The 26,794-nt window shown below is 43.7% G+C and overlaps 1 protein-coding gene across 4 annotated transcripts in view; it reads left to right on the top strand.

Moving 5' to 3' along the window:
- Positions 1 to 26,209, top strand: part of FAM107B (family with sequence similarity 107 member B) — a 100,466-nt gene extending 74,257 nt beyond the window's left edge. For all 4 annotated transcript variants that reach the window (XM_083400148.1, XM_083400149.1, XM_083400150.1 and 1 more), the window contains 3 exons: positions 7,849 to 8,032; positions 20,455 to 20,608; positions 21,491 to 26,209. In XM_083400148.1, the coding sequence (XP_083256274.1) occupies positions 7,849 to 8,032; positions 20,455 to 20,608; positions 21,491 to 21,607 (455 nt within the window). In that variant the 3' untranslated portion in view covers positions 21,608 to 26,209. The remainder of the gene's footprint in view (positions 1 to 7,848; positions 8,033 to 20,454; positions 20,609 to 21,490) is intronic.
- The last annotated feature ends 585 nt before the right edge of the window (positions 26,210 to 26,794 follow it).

The following is a 26,794-nucleotide window of genomic DNA, read 5'->3' as shown; positions in this document are numbered from 1 at the left end:
TGCAGCTCCACTGCCAGCCCAGATTTGCAGTTGAAAACCTCTCTCACCACCAAAGGAACACAAGTGAACAACACAAACAACGCTGACCCCAAACTCTACATACATTAAACATAATAGAAACACCGCCACCCGACCCCACCCCCTTCCATTTTCCCTCTCTCCACCCCCCCTTTTATTTTTTCTTTTCTTCTCCCCCTAATGCCTCAACAAATGAAATGGGTTTGTAGAAATGTTACATGGAAAAACAACAACGAGGCATTACACTTACTTCTGTAAAACAAGAAAATCCTTAATAAAATATCAAGATTTTTTTTTAAAAAAAGATAGGTGTGCATGCCGGTGAGATCCGCACCCTGCTCCACCCATTGCTCCGGCTGCCGCTGGCTCCCCTCTAGACCAAGGCAGACCAAGCATCCTGCATCTGGGGGGCCCAGAGGAGGCTGTGCTACTTCCTCCTTTTCGTTTTCGTAATGGGCACACCTGCCCCCCCCCTCTAGTCTGCTGCATGTTGCACTGGGAGGGGGGGGAGAGAGACGAGAGTGGCCAATAGGCGAAGGAGGGCAGCCCCCACCCTCTTGTCTGCACTGTGTGTGGGGGGGGGTACTTTCTCAAGTGAGCGGGAGGTCAATGGAGGGGAGGAAGGGCTAGTCTGTCTACTTGTTTTGACTCTGGGCTTGCAGGGATAGAAGGAAACTGGATTTCATAAACTGGAGCAAAAATTTTCTTGATGTTCACATTTGGTCAGATCCAGGTAAAATGGTAACCATGTTGGGGGGGTGTGTGGTTCTTTTTCCGTGTTTAAATGCATTTTCTACTTCAGTTACCACTGGGTGACACTGTTTGACTAGATACTTCTGGCTTCCAAAAAGCTTTGTATTTGTCTTTAAAGATGCTGTCGTGCCAAAGCCTGATAACTTAACCCATACTAGTTCTAATCTTAAAAGTACCCAGAATAATTCCATGGATGCACTATGGAACATCTTTTCAGTGGTAAAATTCTGAAGTAAACAAGCTACCAGAGAGAGAGCACATTCTGTACAGATGTAATGTTCATCTGCATGTTAATGAATTTCTGATTAATTTTTGGGAACAGGAGACTATCATTTGGAGATGCGTAATGCTGTTTGTGTTTCCTTCCTCTTCCAGTCCTCCTCTTATGCATGGTTTCAAGTTTCATAAGCGATGTTGACGGTGCTTGCCGCATGGCTATTTACTTAGGGATGCATTTTTATAATCGCTCATATTTTTTAGAAATAACTGTTTTTTTTGAATGAATGAATAAAACTTTATTTGCATAGCCAACAGGCCATAGCATCAAAAGACAAACACCAACAGAAGTACATTACAAATATAGTTAAAATCTTGTGACCTATTAAAACCCTAGGTAAATTAATAATCTCAGTACTTAAAACTTGGCAGAAGTAATAAAATAATAATAATAAAACATAATCATAATAATCATAAAAACCCAGACGAGGAATCCGGGTGACCACACTGATATCATTCAGATACCAGCTCTCAGTCTCATTGCTCTCTCGATAAATTTGGCAACCTTCTCTGTTGTCGAGCTGTTCTGGTCGGCTAGAAGTGAGCACAGTTTGGCTTCGCAAGAGCGGCCGGGGATGGCAGATAGGAGCGGTGTGATGGTCTCGTCCCTGAGATCTTTATATAGGGAGCAAGACAAGAGAACGTGTGGCGCCGTCTCTACATAGCCAGCTCCACAGGGGCAGAGCCGGTTCTCAAATGGAATTTTTTGATATCTACCTTCAAGAACAGCTGAAATATTGCAGAAATAACTGTTATCATACTGTAGTCCAGGGCGTGATCCCAGTTATGTGGACCCTGAATAAGAAGTTCAGTTTCAAGCAAGACCTCTTCCACTTTGATTTATTGTTTTTCTATGCTGTATTTCATTCAATTGAATCCCAATGCAATACAATAAATAACAATAACATCATAAACCAGAACAGAACATCACAAATGCAGCATAGATCATATGAAATAATTAACAAATCATCAATAAAACAATTACAATTGATAAAGCACTCTTTCAGCCATGGCCTTCCTCACTTAACTTCAGATTGCTAACTGACCCCCCCCCCCCGGTCCCCAGGCTCTTTTGCCTTTAGCTACAGACCATTTGCAGAAACGAGCTGGGGAGCAATTCACTCTTCACAAAACTTAAGACAGTTAAAATTGCTTCCCTCTAACGCTGCCTCTTGAATCTTTTATGTTTCGACTCTTCTTTAAACAAGCATGACTTTACTGGCCTTGTAAGAGCAAAGCAGTCTGTACGTGCTCAGAGGCACAGTTTGCTCTGACTCCAAGTGAACTGGCAGGTGAGCAGAGCAAGAGGCAGGTGAATGAGATGGCTGAGTGAGTTGAGTGGGCAAGCATAGGGAGGTGAGAGGTTTGTGGCCTCCGCTCACCTCTTCGCCTGAAAAAGTTGACACAGAGAGAAATTCTAAATAAGCTTCATTGTTTAGATCAGCCTTCTTCCCCAACCTGGTGGCGAGCTGCAGTCGAAAACCTCTCAAGGGCACCAGATTGGGGAACCTGGCTTAGAAGGGCTTTAGGTCTGTGAAAGACACCTCATTGCTTTCCCTGACGATTTCTCACCCAAGCTACCCCTGAGAAAATTGAGCTATCTCATCTTGAACCGTGGTTGAGCTTTCTTTGTGATGGACCCACCCGTCTTTTTGGCCTCAGCCTGAGCAGGGCAGCTTGCAAGGGGGAATATTGGGGAATCCCAAGCAATTTATTCTCATCTGTTAGATTCTGCACAAGTAAAGGGCCTGCAGTGAATGTTGGAGGAGGAAACCTGACTCCCCATTGAAATGCTGCAGTGAAGTGGAAAACACAGCACCATGGTCTGTCACAGCCCGTGTCTCAAAACTAGTGAGTGAGCTTCTCTAACATATATGGTCCTGAGAAGCTTTTGCATAATTGTTTGAGGTAGCTTCTCTTTTATATTTCCCAGTGATGTGCACCTTGTGGGAAATTTTCCTATGTAAATTAAGGTAATTTGAATTAAAGATTGAGTTATCATTGGGGGAAATTATGATGGTCTAGAAGAGTGATCTAATTTGGCAGGTTTATTTTACACAGGAAACTGAATTATACAGAGTCCCTCCCTGGAGATGCCAGCAGTGGAACCTTGCAAAGCAGTGGAACCATTCTTCTGCTGAGCTGCAGCCCTTCCCCTGAAAACTGGGAAGTTGCTGTGTTTGCCTAATACTGTATTTGCAATTGGCACCCATTCATTGTTACTAATAAAGTTATGAAATGGATTTTTTTCACAGAAAAATAAAGCGTGGGAAAATATTTCACCCATATCATTGGTCTTTCCCAGCAAAGGATTTGCAGGATATTAAATCTTTTACATTAGTGCTTTAGTACCTGAGACCCACTGAAGAAAGATATTTCTAAGTAAGAAGACAGGTGCAACCAAGAGACTCCCCCGCCAATTAGATGAGCTCCCTCTGCCTTTCTAGCTTGTAGGAACTAAGCTCTGGGCTTCCCAGCCTGCACGTCCCTAATTAATGGTTCCATTAACTGCTAGAGTAACTCTTGCCACGTTTCCGGGATCTGACAGGGCAGCCAACTGACCAGGCTTGCCACCAGTCACATTCCGGGATAATCCTCTGGTTTTATATTTTGGGCATGGCTGGCCTAATTGCATGTCTCTTGCCAGGCTCGTAAAGTTCACCTTAGTTTCCCCCATTAATTCTACACGGAGTTGAGTGGATTTGTGAGAAAAGCCTCCTGCTGTAGACAAGAAAAGGTAAACAGTAATTAACAGCAAATGTTTGTGCAGAGACTGGGCGATTTAAAAGAACTACAACCGGCTGGTGCAGCCCAGTGCCTTGCGGACTCAATGGAAACCTCTGTTGCTTGACTTGTGGCATTGCTACGGCACAGCCCAACAGTCCAGCACATGCAACAAAGGGTGTTTTAATGGGCGCATGATATCCTGCACATAGCCCCTTGTCCCTCTGGCAATTAGCTTATTCCCTATACAATTGGGAGTTAGGAGTGCATGAGGTTTACAAAGTACGAGAAATAATTTCTGATGTTGGGAAAAGGAAAAGCACCCATGAGGCTAAAGTGACTTACACATCTTTGCATGCTCACAGTATAAATAATTGTATCTCTACCATGAGAGAGAGAGAGAGAGCGCTGTGTGGGAGCTCACTTGTCGTTGCTTCAGATTCTTTTATCAAAAGTATGGAAAGAGAATGTAAATTACTTGCATGTTCTCTACTTCTGGTTCTGTGCATTCTCAGACTTGGTGCTTGTTGCTTCGGAGTGTTCACAATTCTGCCTTTTAAACCTTATGGCGACCCTGTAAAGTGGGTTAGGGAGAGGTTCTCGGATGGGGTAAAATCCAGCCTCCCCCGAAATGTCTTCTCCCTCCGCAAATCTTCATTTGTAGCTCAGTCTCTTAGCCAGTGGCCATAGGTCTGCATAGGGGAGAAGCATTTATGTCAGAATTTTATTTATTTGCCGTGTTTGTCCTATTGACAAGCCGCCTTAAGCAGAACGGAGGGAGGCAGCCAATAAAGCCTTTGGCTCAATAGAAATCCTCTTGCGCAATGGGGCAGATATTTTTTTGGGGGGGGGGTGCATGGAAGAACTGCAGCAGGAGAGGAATCCTTGCTGCGTGAGTGGAGGCCCTCTTAGGATACATTGGATCTCACCCAGAATCTCCTAAAATGTTACAGACTTTTGCATTAGGCTCAATGAGTGGAGGTTCTATAAGCCCTTAAACATGGAACAAGGCATATTTCTAGCTTAATAATTAAACTGGGCTGGTGGTTCTCTGATATTTACATTCCTTAAATAACCAAAAGCGAAACCACACCCTGCTGTTGGCTTAACTGTGGCTGTACTAGTTTTTCTGCTTTGGTGAGTTACTATGAATTGTGTTATTTTATGGTGAAATGTCTGAAACTCTAAACTTCCCAATACACATAACTGAGAATCAGGAGTGATGGTAGTTCTTTTAAAAACTTATTTAGCTTGTCTCTGAGAGACTCTTGTACTGTAAAATGTTTACCTTTCGAAATGAGACCCACATGCTTATTCCAACAAGAAAAATTTTCAAGTAATGGACAGAATTCAAGAAGCATAGAATTAAGGGAGTTGGGATATCGGATTAAGAACTTAATTCGTTCCGGAGGTCTGTTCTTAATCTGAAACTGTTCTTAACCTGAAGCACCACTTTAGCTAATGGTGTCTACTGCTGCCGCCGCACGTTTTCTGTTCTCATCCTGAAGCAAAGTTCTTAACCCGAGGTACTATTTCTGGGTTAGTGGAGTCCGTAACCTGAAGCATCTGTAACCTGAGGTACCACTGTATTTTTTCCAAATTTCAAAGCTGCACCTCTGGGATGTTTTGGAGTAAAGTGTTTGCACTATTTGGTCCTACTTTTACTCAGAGGAGGTGAGGGCTGACTTGTTAAACTCCAGAGGACTCAGAAAGATAATTGAAGACTCATGCTTCTTCAAAGGCTACAAGATGACATCCAGCTAAGCTCTACTCTGGTGTAGACCCATAGAAATATTATCCTTGGGAACGGTGTGGTAAAATAAAAGTGGAAAATAAAAGAAGCTATGTCTCTATTTCCTGGTTGTTTTTGATTGTTGGGGCCTTTAATTGTTTCTGTCTGCAGGAGCGGATGCTGTTTGCAGCTCCCCCAGGCGTCTAGTCAGCCCTTGTCAGAACAGGATGGCGGACTAGACGGGCCCCTGGCCTGGTCCCACGGGGATGTTCTTCTGAATCAGCTTATTTATTCTCTGTTCACTTAGTCTGTTCATATAGTTCCCTTTGTGGCAAAGCACACAAGGCTGCTTACACTTTATAACATTGGTTTGCAGTCTGAGGGAGCAAAAGGTACAAAAGGAACTATGCAACTTGTTTTGGGATGTTTATAACTTGAAGTATGGTAAAAGAGCCTAGGAACCCATGATGCTGCCCTATAGCAAATCAGATTATTGGGCCATCTAGCAAAATCGTGTCTCTGGTGAGTCTCGCAGTAGCTCTCCAAAGTCTTGGGGGCCACTTTCCCCGCTCTTGCTGGCTGAGATTGTTTTAACGGGATGTGCCAGGGATTCAGTCGGGCACCTTCCCCTGCGACGACTGTGTTTTGCTGCTCGCAGTGGCATGAACTCCTCTGAACGCTTGCAATGCCTGAAGTTGCTCCAACTCCTGCATAGGATGGAGTCCTGAATAGTAAAATGTCCTCCATTTTATTTTATTAATGTTTTTTTCATGGTGTTTTGGTCAGAAGCATTTTAGGAAAGATGTTGATTCTATTTCAAGAGAGAGCCTATGTAAGAAATGTAAAAACATTGCTTTGAGATCATATTAGTATATACACAAGCTAAAATAAAATTATTACTTATTAAATTTGTATGTCGCCCTTCATCTGAAGGCTGGTTCACAGCATAAAAGTACAAGATAAAAACGCAAACTGCATAATAAAAACAGGAACAAAAACAAACCAACAACACCCCCCCCCAACACATTTCAAAGGGTATAGGATGTTAATCAGCCCAAGGACGTTTTCACTCGGCACCTAAAAATACAGTGGTGCCTCGCAAGACGAAAAGAATCCGTTCCGCGGGTCTTTTCGTCTTGCGGTTTTTTCATCTTGCGAAGCAAGCCCATTGACGGAGTAGCACTATTAGCGCTATTGGCGATTTAAGGGCTAAAAATGGCTTTTTAAGGGGTGGGGGATTAGCGGTTTTGCTGCTAAAATGCTTTTAGCAGCTTAGCGATTCGAAATAAGGGGTTTTGGAGCAAAAAAAAAATATCAAATTTTTTCGTCATTTTTCGTCTTGTGAAGCAAGCCCATAGGGAAATTCGTCCTGCGAAGCGCCTCTGCAGACGGAAAACCCTTTTGCCTTGCGGGTTTTCCGTCTTGCGAGGCATTTGTCTTGCGGGGCACCACTGTATATATAATGGAGGCACCAGGCGAACCTCCCTAGAGAGATCCTTCCACAAACGGGGAGCCACTACAGAAAAGGCACACTCTCATGTTGCCACCTTCTGGACCTCACCTCGAGGAGGCACACAAAGAAGGGCCTCAGATGAGCATCACGGGGCCCAGGTTGGTTCATATGGAGATAATAATGGTGTAAGGGCCCTTTGTTCTCTGGGTTTGCAGAGTTGTACCTCGGGGTTGGCCGGGTTGGCCCCCACCAAGGGCACAGGCTGGGGGTGTGAGCAAAAATTACAAAGAAAGACAGAGCTGGCAATTGCCAGGGGCCCAAAGGACGGGGTGGAGGCAGTGGCTGATGCAGCTCCTTGCCACGGGTGCAAGGTGGCCAAGGGACGCCTCTTAAGGTGTGCAAAGGATAGAGGTGCACATACGGCAGCCACGTACTTCGTTCCGTGATAGACAGCCTCTGCTCTGTCACCTCCCCTCTCTGCTCCCAAATGAGCCAAATGGCTCGGGGTCTCCTACTTGCCTCACGCTGTAAATACCCGCAGGCCTGTGAAAGCAATACAGGGTTTTGGAAGAAGCTTATAGGAAACATAAACAGTTCCTATGGTGGCATACCCACCAAGTGCCCAGGGCTCAGGATTGCTGCAAAGTCCATCGCATTTTCTGTGGGGAAGCGGCTTCTCCCCAGGCTCCGTGGTCTTGAGGAAGAATTCCAAGAGAAAGTCCCCAGCATAATCCTCTGCCATTTGTTCCCTCTTGAATAAATTAATCCTTTTAAAAGCTCAACTAGTTAGTAGGCCAGGTGGCAGCCCTACCCATATGAGAGGATATTTGATTCACGTTTTCTTGTTCCTAATAAAATGGACTGAGCCAAGGATGTTTTCTGTGCCTTACAGATAACTCAAGTGAGGATTCTGAATCCAGAGAGCCTTCTCTCATTCCCAGAAATATAATGGCTGAGCCAGATTACATAGATGAAGACAATCCTGAGCTAATTAGACCCCAGAAACTAATTAATCCTGTGAAATCATCCCGGAATCATCAAGATCTTCATAGAGAGCTCCGCATGAATCAGAAAAGGTAAGAAATAAGGTGGTAAATTCTGTATCTAACAGAACTTTAATTTCCAGTCACGAATGAACAGGCACCTTAATCCTGGAAATTACCAACTGTCCTTGTGCCCTTTCTGCTAATTCTTAATTTGAACTACAACTGCCATTGAGGGCAAAGTATATTTAAGGCTTCTTCCTTCAATACAGACCCATGCATGTTTGTGGCCGCACAAAGGAGTTGTATTGGGGAGGGGAGCACGAGCCGGAGTGAGGCCCGCTCTCAATCTCCCCACAGCTCATCTTTGGGGTCAACTATTGGTTTGGCAGGCATGTTAGTTGAGTATGTGTGTGTTCCCTACTATTTCATAGAAAAATACCAAAGCGGCTTACAATAAGACATAAAACCGTGCAATAAACTGTACAGAACTTGGGTGCAGCTATGTCATTTAACATACAGTTATGTGCACTCCACTTCCCTGAGCCGTGAGAAGTGCCAGGTGGCACGACATACCCAAATTTGGGCTCCTTCGTAAGGAGGAAACATAAGCCACCTGACATAAGCACAGGTGGCATGCAGGCACCGCGCAGCGCCACGGCTACAACTCCACGGCATCATGAAGATCCTGTCGCCACCCGTGAGGCAGTTCCATCTCTCTCATTTCCTCGCCTTGACTGTGCCAACAATCTCTTTTAAAATAAAAAATAATAAAAAAAAAATTAACCGGCCAATCAAACCAAATTAAATCACATCACATAAATTCCGAATTAGAAAGCCGAATTTTAAATTTTGTTTGGGGGACCCATATTTCAAGATCCGAAGGGGGATTCTGATCATCTTCTTGCTACTGCGTTAATGTCCAAATCAGTCCAAACAGAGTTCATAATTCTATCCAGTCTTATCTTGCTGTTTCCACATCACATCTTGTTCATATATTTTCTCTTTTTTCTTTATGATCTCTTCTGATAGTCTTCTTAAGCCGATAAACACCGATAATAATCCTGTGTGAATTTTTTCCATTCTTCCAATCCTCAAATCGAGATGGTTTCCATATATCATCACCTTCATAGATAACATCGCTCTTTCCATCGTTAATCTCGCAAAACTGTCGCTCTTAAGTCCCTCTGAGGAGTTTCACCCACAATATAAAAGCAGCTCTATTTCCCTCTTTCTCCTCCCAGACTCAAGACCTCCGACAGAACTTCCCAATATGGCGACGGCATTTTTAACTGCGTCATTCCAAAGCCCTTATACATTCCACGCTCTTCTTAAAACATGCTTTGGTTCGAAAGTTTATCTCCACACAGCCTTAAATCCACAGCTTAAGTCCTTAAAACGACATTTCTGACTTGTGAGGGGAGGGGATTCTTGTTTAATCACATAAGGAAAGAAAGGAAAGTCCCCCCCCCCCCCATCAGTCATCAGTCCCTTTGCCATACCGAGTCTTGGCGTATCTTCTCATGATTTATACTTGTTCCTCTGACTCGTCTTGTTTTATCAGAGATCTCTTCTGTTAGCAGTCTTTACTCCCCCTCCTTCCTTGAAATATGTGCATTCCTTCATCCAAATTGTTTCTTTTGAAGTTCTTGCAGCTAGTGGCGTGGATCAGGGATGGCGTCCAGGAGCTCCGAAATCCCACAGGAGGGCTTTGTGCCTAGTGCCCCCATCCCCACAAATTCGGGGGTGGTATAGGGCACAGCGGGCAAGGGCAGTCCCCCCCCAATCCTGGGGGGGGGGGTAGGGAGGCTATTTACTCCCATCACAGCCTCCAAATTACCTTGTGTGGGTCGGAGAGATGTTATTGTCGGCCATTTTCTGATGCGCCCCCTAGTGCCCCCCGACTGTGCCAACAATCTCTTGGTCCCCTTTGCTTGGGGGAGTTCCCTATCTAAACATTTCAAAGTGGCCCAGGATGACGGAGCAGCTCCTTGGCACTTCAGCTCCCTGGACAGACATGGGTGGAGGATCCTGGGCAATCGCCACTCCTCTTGTCTAAGCCAGAGATGGCCTTAAGGCAAACCTATGGCATTTGTCCTCTTCACTGAGAGCAAAGTTCAGAACAGTGCACATTTTGCTGCATCTTTGAACGTGCCCTGGAATACGGGTCCAGTAGGCCTGCAACTTACAGTTCCATGGTGGGTGGGTTTGCCAAAGTCATTTCCCCCAGAACCCCACCCCCTTTTAATTTTTGAAAACTTTTTGCCACACACATAAAGCTGAATTTGCACAAGCTAAGTGTGCAAGTCGTGGTCTTTCTGAATATCTCATACAGTCAGGGAGTCATTCTTTGGAAAAATAGAAGAGACTTCTTTGGCATAAATCATACTGTATTTATAGCATTAATCTAAAAAGAACTATGAGAGTATTTTCAAGGGAAGAAGTTTGGTCCAATGTGCAGTAGGAGCAGTAACTCTCAACCCCCCTTAATCAAAGAAGCATATTGCAGAGTAGATGAAATGAGACAAATTCATGAAGTTCTATGTTATCTGATCCTTCCTTTTATGTCTTTATAATTTAGTTTCATGGGGCGTACAGTGACCTTACCTCCAAGTTAAGCTTCTTTAATAAAGTTTACTTCTGTAGCATCCATACTTGTCAGGCTGTTGACCGTTCATGAAACTGATATTCTTCTAAACATCATCTCAGTTGTCGCATGGTGAGAAAATCAATAGCAAGACCTTTGAAATTCTGTTCAGTCTGCAGAAAGTGTATGCTTATTATAGAGAGCCTCAACATTTTGCTTTGGAAATTGGTAGGACTTGGTTTGGTAGGACTATTTAAAACAGGAAACGAAAAGAGTGTTTTTCTTTTTGAACAGTTGTTGTTTAGTCATTTAGTCGTGTCTGACTCTTCGTGACCCCATGGACCAGAGCACGTCAGTCACTCCTGTCTTCCACTGCCTCCCGCAGTTTGGTCAAACTCATGCTGGTAGCTTCGAGAACACTGTCCAACCATCTCATCCTCTGTCGTCCCCTTCTCCTTGTGCCCTCCATCTTTCCCAACATCAGGGTCTTTTCCAGGGAGTCTTCTCTTCTCATGAGGTGGCCAAAGTATTGGAGCCTCAGCTTCAGGATCTGTCCTTCCAGTGAGCACTCAGGGCTAATTTCCTTTAGAATGGATGCATTTGATCTTCTTGCAGTCCATGGGACTCTTCAGAGTCTCCTCCAGCACCATAATTCAAAAGCATTAATTCTTCAGCGATCAGCCTTCTTTATGGTCCAGCTCTCACTTCCCTACATCACTACTGGGAAAACCATAGCTTTAACTATACGGACCTTTGTTGGCAAGGTGATGTCTCTGCTTTTTAAGATGCTGTCTAGGTTTGTCATCGCTTTTCTCCCAAGAAGCAGGCATCTTTTAATTTCGTGACTGCTGTCACCATTTGCAGTTATCACGGAGCCCAAGAAAGTAAAATCTTTCACTGCCTCTGTTTCTTCCCCTTCTATTTGCCAGGAGGTGATGGGACCAGTGGCCATGATCTTCGTTTTTTTGATGTTGAGCTTCAGACCATATTTTGCACTCTCCTCTTTCACCTTCATTAAAAGGTTCTTTAATTCCTCCTCACTTTCTGCCATCAAGGTTGTGTCATCTGCATATCTGAGGTGGTTGATATTTCTTCCGGCAATCTTAATTCCGGTTTGGGATTCATCCAGTCCAGCCTTTCGCATGATGAATTCTGCATATATGTTAAATAAGCAGGGAGACAATATACAGCCTTGTCATACTCCTTTTCAAATTTTGAACCAATCAATTATTCCATATCCAGTTCTAACTAGCTTCTTGTCCCATAGAGATTTCTCAGGAGACAGATGAGGTGATCAGGCACTCCCATTTTTTAAGAACTTGCCATAGTTTGCTGTGGTCGACACAGTCAAATGTGAATTTTGAACAATGTGTTTTGAAGAGTTAGCCAAAGGCAAACTGTTGTTTGCTGGGAAAGGACACTGACTGTATTTTTCAACATTCTGGATCAAATCTGATTTAGTCTTGTAATCTTACATTTATATCCTGCAGTTCAGAATGAAGATGGCAATCTTTTGGTGTCCGTCTGCCTGTTCCAAAATGTCAAGTTAAAGGAAATCTTTCCCTGATCTGAACCGTCCCCCCACCATGAGGGCCCCTCAAATGGCAAGGCGGCCCTTTCCCCCCATCTCCTTACCTGGGAGAACGACAGGTGAGCATTCAAGGAGACCTGGATGCCTCACACTGACTGAGCCCTCAGCAGCTGTTACTGGTCGAGTGGGCTGCAAACTGGGATGGCTTTCTAACTCTCCAGTGGAGGTTTAGGTGCTTCAGAGTGGACCTGTTCACACAAACCCTAAAGGAAATCTGGGGAAAGACAGCCAAAGTAGTTTTGGAAGCCACATCTCGGCTGAGAAGCTCTTGGTTCTTGGAACTGATTCCTCTTTCCACATTCCTTCCTTATGGCTTCTTCTGCGCCAGGGCCTTCTTCCGCAGGGCCTGCTGTCTCGCCTGTCTTCACAGTGGATCTAGCTTGTCACCTGGGGTTGAAGTGGTGGTGCTGTTGTTGCTGTGCTTGTAACATTTATATTCCGCCTTTCCTCCAAGGAGCTCAAGGTGGTGTACATGGTCCCCCCCCCTCCATTTTATCTTCACAACAACTCTGTGAGGTAGGTTAGGTTAAGAGGCTGTGACCGGCTGAAGGTCACCCAGTGAGCTTCACAGTCAAATGGGAACCAGCACCCTGGCCTCCCAGCTGCAGTGGTGCACTTGCTTTGAACACACACAAAGCAGTCATTGCCTGCATCAGATGCCACCTGGCCCCCACATTTCCATGGACTTATACAGTGGTGCCCCGCAAGACGAATGCCTCGCAAGACGGAAAACCCGCAAGACGAAAGGGTTTTCCGTCTGCAGAGGCGCTTCACAAGACGAATTTCCCTATGGGCTTGCTTCGCAAGACGAAAAATGACGAAAAAAAATTGAATTTTTTTTTTTGCTCCAAAACCCCTTATTCTGAATCGCTAAGCTGCTAAAAGCATTTTAGCAGCAAAACCGCTAATCCCCCCCCTAAAAAAGGCCGTTTTTAGCCCTTTTTTAGCCAATAGCGCTAATAGCGCTACTCCGTCAATGGGCTTGCTTTGCAAGACGAAAAAACTGCAAGACGAAAAGACTCCCGGAACGGATTCTTTTCGTCTTGCGAGGCACCACTGTACTTCTGTTACAAAGGAGGGAACTGGCTCCTTCTGCCTCTGGGAGGGCCCATCAAAGCCTGACACCTTTCCTGGGAATAGGGTCCAAGGTCTCCCTAGTGAACCCCTCTCCGCAGTTGTTTAAGCGCAGGTTCACAGGGCAAGGGGGAGACTGCAGCAAGGAGGAGGAATACCTAATTTTGCATCCAGTATGTTGCCGGCCTTGAATTCAGATCTACCCAGCCACTAGTAGTTCTTCCTAAAGCGTGATCAAGTTGACACAGAAGTGGAAGACAGCAATCATGGATTTCCTATTATAAAGCAGCACTGAGTTTTCAGTGGGGCACATTTCTGTTGTTCTAAAGTAAATGGTAAAGGTAAACGGACCCCTGACCATTAGGTCCAGTCGTGGCCGACTCTGGGGTTGCGGCGCTCATCTCGCTTTACTGGCTGAGGGAGCCGGCGTACAGCTTCCGGGTCAGCAGGACTAAGCTGCTTCTGGCGAACCAGAGCAGCGCACGGAAACGCTGTCCTAAAGTTCTTGATCATAAAAAGACAACTTATTTCCCCCCTTTGTTTGTGATGTGAATGTTAATAGCATCTTCCTTTATAATTTATGATAAAGCAAGGAAAGGGATAAAAGTTGAGTGATGACTGTGATAGCCAGAACAAGTAGATTTTTGCCTATTAATCTTCATGGCCAGTGTGACATTTTATCTTTCTGTCTGTACCACACAATTTGTCAAGTTGGGCAAATCTTTTTATCTCCTTAGGCTAAAACTCTCTTAAATGCCTTATTTTAACACACAAAAGTATTATTCAAAGGAGTCTGAAAAGTACACTCTTTTCAGTGCCAATATAGTAAGAGAAAGTTGGCAGTGAGTTATGCCCTACTTTAATTAACGGGATTAAGCATCAAAGCCCAACTACCACCCTGGAAATTTTTTATTAAAGACCTAGGGAAACTATTTTAAATTCAGTTTTCATTCAGTTTCAAAGCAGATTCAGGTGGAACTGAACTGCATCCACATAATAGCATAAAGTCCTTTAAGTGATCCGGAGACTTTTGTTTCCCATACAAAGACATCCAATTACACAGTAAATCTCTCTTCAGTGCTTCCATTTTTCTTATTAACAGCAGAGTATATAATTCTAGATTTCCCCTAGTTTTCATTGAAATAGCAGTTTGTGGAGAAGCACATTGCAGACTTCTGGTACTAGGCTTCCTTTTTTAATTCTTGATTTTTATTTTAAAGGGAAATGGGCTGCTCTATGGAGTGTTTTTTATAATAAATTTTTATTAGTTTTTAACAATGTATAAACAAAATGGTTGATGGATAACACTCATCAGGATGCTCATTTGAGTATTTTAGGAAGGAGTACCAAGCTTTAAAAAAAATGTCCACATCAGATATATTATTCAAGGCATGTACCCTCTTCGTTTGTTTTTTGGATAGGGCTGTTGTCCAAACATTCTGTCACCATCGTGTGATATTCAGATGTTCAAGTCCTTTCCAATTCTGGGCTGAAACTAATTGCCAGAAGAAAAGTCTGGAATCGTTGAATCATAGAATTTTAGCATTGGAAGGAACCCCGGGGGTCATCTAGTCCAACCCTCTGCAATGCAGGAATCTCAATTAAATCGAACATGACGGATGGCCCTCCAACCTCTGCTTCAAAACCTCCAAGGAGGGAGAGTCCACCATGGGCCAAGGGAGGCCGTTCCACTCTTCTGACAGCTCAAATTATCAGAAATAATTCCTTAATGTAATAAAGCAAGGAGATCTTCCTTAAAAATAGTTAACGAACCCAAACTTGGATTGCACAGTACTTTCTGATTTGCAATATTACTTATTTCCACGAATACAATGCCTTCCCAGAATGGCTGTACTAGTTCGTGCGTCTCTGAAGCTGCCCTTGAGCACCACCTAGTGACAAGCACCCCGGGTGCAACATGCATCTCCCTCTCTACAAACCGACTTTGAAGCTCTGGGAGTTGGCTGCTCTTGCAGAGATGCCACTTGGCTCAGGAAGGCTGCTCTTTGGCTTCCGGGACTCAGGGAGGTCACACGTTAGGGATTGCGCTACCAGAAGCACTCATAAGGCCAGCTGTTCAGAACAGGATTACATAGCATTGGTTTCCCAAAATATCATGGAAGATCAGAAGTTAGTCAAATCACCTAGCTTCTATGATAGTGGAAAATAAAATATAATACTGTGTTGTTGTTTAGTCGTTTAGTCGTGTCCGACTCTTCGTGACCCCATGGACCAGAGCACGTCAGTCACTCCTGTCTTCCACTGCCTCCCGCAGTTTGGTCAAACTCATGCTGGTAGCTTCGAGAACACTGTCCAACCATCTCGTCCTCTGTCGTCCCCTTCTCCTTGTGCCCTCCATCTTTCCCAACATCAGGGTCTTTTCCAGGGAGTCTTCTCTTCTCATGAGGTGGCCAAAGTATTAGAGCCTCAGCTTCAGGATCTGTCCTTCCAGTGAGCATTTCCTTAAGAATGGATAGGTTTGATCTTCTTGCAGTCCATGGGACTCTCAATCAGCCTTCTTTATTTATGGTCCAGCTCTCGCTTCCATACATCACTACTGGGGAAACCAAAGCTTTAACTATACGGACCTTTGTTGGCAAGGTGATGTCTCTGCTTTTTAAGATGCTGTATAGGTTTGTCATCGCTTTTCTCCCAAGAAGCAGGCATCAACAGTGATCATGGAGCCCAAGAAAGTAAAATCTCTCACTGCCTCCGTTTCTTCCCCTTCTATTTGCCAGGAGGTGGTGGGACCAGTGGCCATGATCTTAGTTTTTTTTTTTTATGTTGAGCTTCAGACCATATTTTGCGCTCTCCTCTTTCACCTTCATTAAAAGGTTCTTTAATTCCTTCTCACTTTCTGCCATCAAGGTTATCTCATCTGCATATCTGAGGTGGTTGATATTTCTTCCGGCAATCTTAATTCCGGTTTGGGATTCAACTGTAGCTTCTTGTCCCACATAGAGATTTCTCAGGAGACAGATGAGGTGATCAGGCACTCCCATTTCTTTAAGAACTTGCCATAGTTTGCTGTGGTTGACACAGTCAAAGGCTTTTGCATAGTCAATGAAGCAGAAGTAGATGTCTTTCTGAAACTCTCTAGCTTTCTCCATAATCCAGCGCATGTTTGCAATTTGGTCTCTGGTTCCTCTGCCCCTTCGAAATCCAGCTTGCACTTCTGGGAGTTCTCAGTCCACATACTGCTTAAGCCTGCCTTGTAGAATTTTAAGCATAACCTTGCTAGCGTGTGAAGTGAGTGCAATTGTGCAGTAGGTAGTTGGAGCATTTTTTGGCACTGCCCTTCTTTGGGATTAGAATGTAGACTGATCTTCTCCAAACCTCTGGCCATAATACTGTGGGTAAGATTATAAGAGAACGCCAGCACCCATAAGGCCTTTCCCAATAGAACTACTTACTGAAGGACCAGGCTGGATGCCCCCCCCCCCCCGGCCGGCTAGCTGATTGACTTCATTATCTTATTTATACAGCTTTTATTCATTCTTATTGTCACAATGTTTTTAGCTGTTTTTTTAGGGTTGCCTTGAAAGCAACATATAATTACATACATTAGAGTAAATATGCATCAGTATGTAAATGGCATCAGTGAAGCAAAAAACCACATCAAGGGTTTTCTTGTAGCGGAGGTTTAGTGACCTATTTCCTAAGTCCATATAGGTAAAATAGATTGCGCACTATAACCCCTTACTATTTTTGCATAGTAATTTTGGTTTTCAGAGTGTCTCTAATGGTGACACTCTTCGTTTATATTTCTGTAAAATACTTGCCTCTTCTTTTTTGAAAGGTAGTGATGTTGCTGTCTTTTGCTGCCTAAATAAACCCTTTCCCTCCCCAAAACTCAAGGAAGTGAGGATTTTGAAGATCATTAGGGTGCACGCTTCTGCCTTTCAGTCATAAACCGTTGTTCAAAAACTAGTTCTACCAGAGCAGTAATCTTTAAATTTCACATTGGCTTTTGAGAATTGGACATGGAACTATTCTGGGTGTTACGAGGGCGCATTCTGCGATGCATGCTCAGTTGGACTGCACTACTGGCCAGATATTTGAGGCTTTGTATCATCACTGTCGCTTTTGCCCAGAAGAAATCCAGCACATCTCTGAAACTCTGTGATACAGGGTAATAGTGGAAGTGATTTATATTTGGGGTGGGGGAACTAACCTGTTGTTTCAGTTCTTCTAATTAATGATAAGCTTCCAGGGAGTCACGGTCTGAAACTCTGCGCTAGAGTAACCTCTGTAGTTTATTGTCATGAGAAGTGCCTCTTTCCCCTCCTCTCTTTGCTTAAAATATTACTCAAAATGTGTTCTTTCCTCACATACTGCATGCACTAAGTGTGCCATCTCTAAGTTTGGAAACCCATGAGGATTTTGTATCTTGGGCTTTATTGCATCTTCACAATATTTCCTTACTTGTTCATTTTCTCATTTTATGTGATCTTTCGCACAACATAAAAGCCACTTCTAGGAATCTAGAAAAAATGCTGTTGCAGCCCAGTTAACTTGGGAAATGGTGAGAGTTTCGTATTGATGAAATTTGGGGCAGTATAGTAGCATACAGATATTTCCTGCCATATCTTTGAGAAGCCGCAGTTCTCAAAAACCTCAGACATACATTATGTATAAGAATGAAAGTTTACTACCCCTCCCCCCGCTCGCTCTCCCCACCTCTTTTCTCCCCCAACCTTATACTGTATGCAACATCAAAGTCTCACCTTGAATATGACTGACTTTATGAAGGACTTTATGATCTGAAAACAGAGATGATGTATGTACCTTTGTAACCCAAGAAAATCCGAAGCAAACAAAATACCACAATCCAAAAGAAATGTTAGAAACCAGAAGTTCTAGCACTACAACCAGCACAACTAATGCATTAAACCCGACATCTGAATGCAGCCTTCCTTCCTTCCTTCCTTCCTTCCTTCCTTCCTCCCATCACATGAGTTGAAGGTGGGAGCAGAGAGTTCTTGTCACTGGGATCTTTTGCATTATAAACAAAAATGATGAAATGGGTAAAGAGTGATGGAGGTTTAAATATGTTAACAAGCTGTAAGATACATATTACGAAATCTAGTAAAATGGTATTTTTACTCTTGCTAAATATTTCATCTTGCCAGAAGCATAATATACAGAAATTGAACAATGTATAATATATTAAGTCATTCGTGGACTTAATAGTAAAATATCTCAAGTAGCAATTTGGCTTTGAGATGATTTGAGGAAAAATTTGGGGAAAGTGGGCTGTTCTTCTACAGATGGTTCCATACCTTGAAGCAGATTAAAAAAACTCCTTTAGAAACAGGCAAAGGAGGAGGCTTTGTGAAAATGTCCTCAGTATCTGGTGCTAAAGTTAATGCACCAAACAACTACAGTATATTTTGAAGAGGCCATATATTCTTCAAGGTAAATGATAAAAATAGCAGTGAAGTGAAGGCCACAAGGACTCATCTTTTTTAGCTAAGATTTTTCTTCTTCTTGGCTTGAATGTTTTATTTTCATGAAAATTTCCCATCCCTCTTCCAGGAAGGCTGAATAATTCAGATGATAGGACCGTGTTTCAGACTGCAGGGTGAAAAAATGGTGGAACTCGCTTTAAAAGTGAAGTGGTGGGCGGGGGGAGTACCTGTGGAGCGTCACAGTCCTTGCCTCCCCTTCCACACCTTCTGTAATCAGGTCATTGTGTCGTGTGCTTCCAGTCTTCCCCAGGGAAAAGCACAAAGTGGCGTCATGTCTCAAGATGGGTCCCGATGTTGTGGAGAGGGAAGACTCATTGGGCATTCTGCCCACAACTCCCTCCAAGCTCACTTGGCTGAGCAAAGCAGCCCCACAAAGCCCGGGTTTTGCTGCCTGGGGGAGCGGGGGGGGGGAGCTGGATGACACCTTCCTTCACCAATTTGCTCACCAATTTTCTTGGTGTGAAATCAAGAGAATGAGCTAAACATGTATCCAAGGACTGAATTGGGCTCCACGTTTATGTTGCCTGAAGATCAGTAATATCTTCTCTTTTCATAGGGAGCATGTAGTGGCTTAACTTGGGAATTTGAGAGCAAGAGGGAAATGGAACCAGTATTTTATCGTTTGGAAAGACCTGGTGGACTGCTCTGTCCCAGGAGACTAGGGCCCTTCAGGATTTAACCTCCTTCCGTCAGGCCTGTAAGACAGAGCTATTCCGCCTGGCCTTTAATTTGAATTCAGCCTGATCTTTTGTTTCCCTTCTCTTCCCTCCCCCTCCCCTTTTATGAAGATCACCCGCTCTAAGATCCCACAGCTAATTCTCCCCTGACCTCCTCGCTGGCCCAAGTAGGACCAGTTCAGCCAGCTAGCCCTGCGGATTATCTAATTGATTTTTGAATTTTATTGTTATTCATGTTTTTATATTGTATTTTATGCTGCTTTTATAATTAAGTGTTTTAAAGTGTTTTACATTTGTTGTTAGCCACCCTGAGCCCGGTTTTTGAACCGGTATAAATAAAATTATCATCATCATCGTCATCATAAGTTTCATGTCTCCAAACAACTTTGGTGTGATTATCCGTATCCTAGATTGGGAAACTGATCTCAAATTTGAACAGCTTAGCTAAGATGATACAGTCAAATGGAGAGCAACCCCACATGGCTGCAACATTTAGTCAATCAGTTGGATTGATCTAAAAACATTTTTCATTCAAAAGGTACTCCCAAATAAACCTATTTACAAAAACATCCTGTTGCAGACAATTTTTAAACAAGTATCATATTTTTCGCTCTATAAGACGCACCAGACCATAAGATGCACCTAGTTTTTGGAGGAGGAAAACAAGAAAAAAAATATTCTGAATCTCAGAAGCCAGAACAACAAGAGGGATCGCAGTGTAGTGAAAGCAGCAATCCCTCTTGCTGTTCTGGCTTCTGGGATAGCTGCGCAGCCTGCATTCGCTCCATAAGACGCACACACACATTTCCCCTTACTTTTTAGGAGGGAAAAAGTGAGTCTTATAGAGCAAAAAATACGGTACTTACTGGTGCTGGTCGCAGGTTATTTTCTTGGGCGGGATTGCTTTTTCTAAGGCTCTGCATGTTACAAATGTGTGCATGTTATCTGAAAACAAACAATTTCTTAAAACTATTCATATGAAGATTTGTGCGGATTTAGTCAAATAAATGTATATGATCGCCTGATTTCTTACCAGATGGCTGTCGTCTAATATAATGGGGATATGTAATGTCAATAAGTAACTCAACGCAGAACCCTCTCCCTTCTTTTGATAGGGGTCTTGCTCCTCAGAATAAGCCGGAGCTGCAAAAGGTGATGGAAAGACGAAAAAGAGACCAAGTTATCAAGCAGCAGAAGGAGGAGGAGGCACAAAAGAAGAGATCGGACCTGGAAATAGAGCTACTCAAACGACAACAGAAATTAGAACAGGTAAGAGAGCAGGAAAATGGTATAGAATAGACTTGAGGAGCTTCTCTTCTCTTTATTATAAAGGTAAAGGGACCCTTGACCATTAGGTCCAGTCGTGACCGACTGGGGTTGCGGTGCTCATCTCGCTTTATTGGCCGAGGGAGCCGGCGTACAGCTTCCGGGTCATGACTAAGCCACTTCTGGCAAACCAGAGCAGCGCACGGAAACACCTTCCCGCCGTAGCAGTACCTGTTTATCTCCTTGTGCTGCTGTGCTTTTGAACTGCTTGCAGGAGCAGGGACCGAGCAACGGGAGCTCACCCGGTCGCGGAGATTCGAACCGCCGACCTTCTGATCAGCAAGTCCTAGGCTCTGTGGTTTAACCCACAGCACCACCCGTGTCCTCTCTTTATTATAGATTTCATTAAAAATTATATACTAAAACCTCAAAGTGGTTTACAAAAAAGATAAAATAATAAAATAATCTAGATCAGATTAATGAATTCAGTACCACAGAATGTGCTGGAAACTCTTTCAAAATATAAAAAGAAAATGTGATTGTTAGTTCCACAGCTGACTTTTGAAAACAATTGGTAATACTAGGTTTAAAAATTATAGGAGAAGATTCATGGAAGAGAAGTGTTGTAAATATCGATCAGGCAAGATGATCAGGGACTGTGTTCTCATTCTCTCAGGGTGACCCTGGAAAGTTGGAAGTGAGGGACCAGGTAGTGAAATGGACCCAGACCCTCCTTGCGCATGTATGCTGCCATCGAGGCTGAGCCCTGCACATTAAGAAAGTGCTGAATCTGGTTACGCTCACTGCTTGCAATTAATATTTTGAGAAATGCCACTCTGATAATTTCTTCCTTCTTTTTTAAAATTGATCTCTTTTTGTTTTAAGCTTGAACTTGAAAAGCAGAAGATCCAGGAGGAGCAAGAAAATGCACCTGAATTTGTAAAAGTGAAAGGCAATTTGAGGAGGACGGCGCAAGAAGCTGCAGAAGCTCAAGACTCCTAGAAGAAGGGCCCTTTCAGACTTGAAGCCTTTTCCCCAGTGGCTGCTGCGGAGAGGCGTCTGCAGGCTCTCTCACCCAGTTGCCCCGAATCTGGGTGGAAAATGAGCTCCTACGTGGAGGTCAACGTCTGGAACATGTGCAGATGAACATGTACACACCAGATAAAACTCGCCAATAATAATGTGGAGATCAGAGGATAAACAAGCAACCTGTTGTCAATTTAAAGTAGTTGACCCCGGGAGGGAAACAGATTTGAGTTGTTGACATTACTTGCTTATTCCTGATCCGAGCTTAGTGGGCATCTCAGGCTAGTGTGTGTTATTATTTTTTTTGTATTTCCCACTTTGTGAAGTTCTGCTATGCAGAAGAGCAAAGTGTTCTGAAACCACTCCTTGTCACATTTTGTGTGGAAACCCTCCTTCAGAAATGACGCCCCCCCCCTCCACGGTCTGTAATGTAAATAGACGTTCCTTTAGACTTGAAGTTGGAGTTCTTTTGTCCTGCTACTTGTGTGTGGGCCAAGGTGTGTCTTATTGCCATGAGGGAATCTGTAAGAAATGAGTTATAGGAAAGAACTTAATGTCTTCTTCTGCCTTTGAGCAGTTTAAGGGTGTTGGTCGCCTGCGCCTTTCTGGCCCACTGCGCATTCGTGGCGCTGGAATGCTCACGGATGAGTGGCTAGTTTTCTCCTCCTCCAACCTTGCTAAGCAGCCATACTGCTTTTACCATGTTGTTCTTCCTGTGCGATGTGCACTTGGCCATGTCTAAATTGCCACTGGCCTTTTGTTCGTTTGTTCTTTCCTTCACGGTGGTCTAAAGAACAGCATACTGGATCCAGCCCTACGCTGCAGGCGGTGGGGTGGCCTATGTTCTCTTGGCAGCAGTCCCCGTTGTGCTGCATGGACTTTGAAAAACAGTTTGTGGACCACTTTGCGGAACAGCATGCTGCTCTTCAAAGAAGAACACAAAATCTAAAACAAACTGGGCATGCTTGAACTCGCATAGGCCTTTTGGAGCTGAATTAGTTGTTTTTAGGGTTCTTTGTGCTTTGGGCAGTTTGAAAACAAATCCCGCAGGCATCTGGTTGACCCCAGGATGCTGGACTCGATGGGCCATTGGGCTGCTCCGGCAGGCTATTCCTACATTCTCAAATGGCCGTAAAATTCAGCTCTGCAGGTACAAACACTTGCAACTGCTTCTCAGAGCTTGACTACAGGGTAGAATATCTAGGAGCTTGAAATCATTATGAATTCTGTTGCCTGCCCATGCAGTCCTATACATGTCTATTTTGAAGAAAGTTCCACTGAGCTCATTGGGACTTACTTCCAGATAGCTTACAACCCCCGACCCACTTACCACCGGGAGGCATATATATTTTTTCTGGACGCATGACCCAGCTGACCATTTTTATTTTTATCTTTTGGAAAGCTTGATTTCTGTGGTTCATTTCCCTGTTCAATTTATGGAAAACCACTGAAGCCCAGATGCAAAACTATATATTGTCAGTGGGGTAAGAGGGGAAGCCATTTAAAGGGAAAATGCCAATTTATTATTTTTCCTAGATTTCTATCCATCTATTCCAGCTAGGTTTAGCAGCTTTTACAATTACATTTAAAATCACTGGGCATGAGGCCCAGTGTACAGGATAGCCCATGATGCTCCAATCTGGATATGGTCCTTAGACATGTTTTTAGTTTTCTACACAGTCTGGGATCTGGGTAGATAACTACAAACAAAAGAACCTAAAATATGGACTTTCAGGTCCTCTTCTAAACACAGTCTCTGACCTTAGTGATTTCAGTACTCTTGTGTGTCAGAGAGAAACATATATAAATAATTATTTCATTTTTGGTTTTGGGTGTGCAGCTGAGGAATACCTACTGCTTGAAAGCTGCAAAGCTGGCTTTTCAGCAAAGGCCAAAATGGTTGCTTGAAAGATTCTCAAGATAGGTTCAGATCATACATGTTTCAGTAGCTGCAATTCAACAGCTGCTTACATCTACATTAGATGAGGATCATGTCCATCGGCTTGTTCTGGCAAGCTGAGCAAAATGAGTCTTTCTTTTGCAATTATATCCAAGCAAAAAGCGTTTGATACGAATACCAGCTTGTGAAAGTGATGTGTTCTGTCATTGCTGCAGGCGGTGGAAATTGGAAAAACAATTTCAGGACTGGTTCCTGGGGACCAAATGTTGACAAAGAGCAGCCTTGCCTTTGGCATAAAGCTTTTCAAGTTGTCAGGGCCCAAGCAGCTCTTCAGAGAATAAAATCGCATTATAAATCCAAGTCAATGATAAATAAGTTTTGCCAAGATTTAATTTACTTCTAATTTAAATCCTGACATGGCTTATTTATCATTGGCTTGGACTAACATTTTTGGAAGAGAGTGTGGATGTCCCTAATATGAAACCCATTAATAAAGCAATGCTATTGGGTTGCTTAATATTGGCCAAATCTGGGGTCTTTATTTTAGAAGCAGTGGCATCTTGGGCTGCTTTTGCAAAGCAGGCTCCTAAATGCCCAGTAGCTGCCTTGATTTCATTCCTTCTCATTAGTATGTAGATGGAAGTTGTGGACATTTCTAATCTCAAAAGAGGTCGCAGCCCATGTAGTTGCACTGCGTCCGCTTTGCCACTGATTTCCCCTACCTTAGCCTAACTTTCTGTACTGCCGTTGGGGTGGGAGGAGCACCCAGAAAAACCTGCCTTAATGCTTTTATTTTATTTTTTAAAAAATCTATATTTATTGGCTTTTAAGAACTTTAAAAAATAACCGTAACTGAAAAAAAGATGTCTGCATGTGAAATGTCTCCCTGTGTAGCTCCAACTGATGCTGCTCCCTGACCTTCCCCCCCTTCTCCCGCTCGCCTTTTCTCCTGCATCTCCTCCCTCCTTATGTCTACGCAATTTCGCCTCCTTTTTCTTCACCTTGTGCTCAAGCTGCCATCGCTCCCACCTCCGTCTGCTCCCAAAGTCGCCAGCAGCTTACCAAGGCAATCCCTTTGCTTCGGCTTCCTCTCCTCCACTCGCTGTTTTTCCTCCCTTCCCTAGGTGGCGGGGGGGGGGGGGGGGCTTTGGCAAGATTTTACCAGAAATGAGCGCCAGTTCTGGTGCTGCTTATATTCTGGCAGCAGGGGGGCCTGCATGGGTTCTGTCGGGGGTGGGGGTGGGTTCTGCCCCCCATGGCAGGGTCTTCACCCCCCTCCTGCTGCCAAGACCACAGCGGTGCGCAACGGTAGCCCTTCTGCTCCGCCTTTTCCAGTGGCTGTTTTCCATCCTCCCGTTTCCGTTTTCCTCATTGTTCTGCCTCCTTTTGTTCTTTGGTGCCCCCTCTTCCTCATGAGAAGTTGCAGTTCTCTTTGTCCTTGGCATTTCTGCCTCTTTCACCACAGAAACTGAGAAGCACGTGGGATGGACACCCCCATCTCCCAGGAGAGCCTCCTGCAAGGGGCCTCCTGAACGCTCCTGTTAGCTGCTGCATGTTTCTCAGGCTGGTTTTTTTTTATAGATAATCAGGAAGACTTCGAGAGTCCACTTCCATTGCAAGCTTCTGGCTCAATAGGTAAATCAAGGTGTTCAGAACAACTTGGGAGTAATGATTCCAAAATGAGACAGATGCATTTTGGCCCAAAGCCCTCTGAACGTGATAGAGAGAAGCCCTAAGATCATATCATTGTAGGACAGGAGGCCAAGGCTCATCTAGTACAACCTCCTGAAATGCAGGAATCTCAACACATGGTTCCCTATCCAGTTTGAGACCAGACCAGACCCTGCTTGGCTTCTCAAATGTCCTGGCAGGTTTATTGCTGCCCTGCTCCATCACTGAGCTCTGAGTCAGACCTTTAGCTGAATGCACAGAGGAACCTCTCTGGTCCCAAGTCCTTGTGGATGGTGGGCTCAGCTGCCTTCGGAGGTAAGGAGAGACGTTTCCTATAGTGCTTGAGGGGACCAGCCCTGCTTTGTAGATACAGCACGTATGTAGTAATCTTCGGGGAGGGGGAGAGTAATACTACTAAACTACTAGTAGAATGTGAACCTGCTTGAGCCCATATCAGAAGTCTGCCAGACTTTTGTGTAGGAATCCAGAATCTTGTTATGTGTTGGTATGACGGACCAGTGACCTGACAAATGCTGTCAAATTGCTTGAACTTTTTCCCCTTTTGTTTTTCCTTAATTTGTGGAGCTGAATTAACAGTTTTCACAACTGAGATTCTGTTCACCTTTCTACCTTGTTCTAAATCTTCAATCTGCTTAATATTTTCAGTTGTGCTACCTTGGTTTGAAAATGCCGGACTCTTTTTACAAATCGCCTCTACTGATGAATGCTTTTAAAACCTGCTTTATTTTTAGCAAGTTAAGATAGCAAATTAATATTACCTCCCTTCTCTTGGAGTGGAGTTAGTCTCTTTTATGTCTCCATTTGTTTCTGTGTGTACATATATAAATATTAAAAAGGGAGCCTTAATGGGATTTGTTTTCGTAATTTAATATTTTTTGTATTTGCTCTTGCCTATTGGTTTTTAACAAAGTGTTACAGAACTGAGGATGGAATTCTTAGAACCAAAGTTAATACTTAATAAAAATCTTCTACATGCTTGGAATATGCAACTGTGTGGGTGTGTGACCTTGGTCTCCGCTGCATTCAACACTCTCTTTAGTCACTTCACATTGAATTTTGCCTCTTGCAGGGAATAATGCCAAGGTCACATTGACTGACCTTTCAAATTACTTCCATGGCTGTACACATGCAAGGTGTAATTGACTGATAAAATTAGTTTGGCAGAGGCCAGTCTCCCAACTTCATTGCATTTATAAGTCTGGAGCAAAGATTTTTTTACTCTGGATAGTGGAGTCTTAAATGACGTTTGTTCCTCTTCTGCCATCTCTCAGCAAATGATGCAATGTTGAGCTGCGGATTCTGTCTGTGTCCTCTGACATCCCAGTGGTCAGCTGAATGCACCTGGTTCAGGTGAGATGTGTTTATCTGCAGCCATAAGAATGAAGCATTCATGTTGCTCCTAAAAGTGAAGTGCAGTTATTGTAAGGCTAGGAAGATGCTGAACAATTGGACACAAAAGGTCTGAGTTGTCAGCCCTGCCTTTATATAAACCATATTATGGTTTCCTAGGACATATTCAAAAAGCTAACTTTGCTCCAAGTATGATATTTTGTTGTGAAGCCCTCAGTCTT

The sequence above is a fragment of the Podarcis tiliguerta genome (assembly GCF_965153285.1).
Source record: "Podarcis tiliguerta genome assembly, chromosome: 10".
Lineage (NCBI taxonomy): Eukaryota > Metazoa > Chordata > Lepidosauria > Squamata > Lacertidae > Podarcis > Podarcis tiliguerta.
Note: the sequence above shows the minus strand (reverse complement) of the source record. Positions and strands in the feature narration are given on the sequence as shown.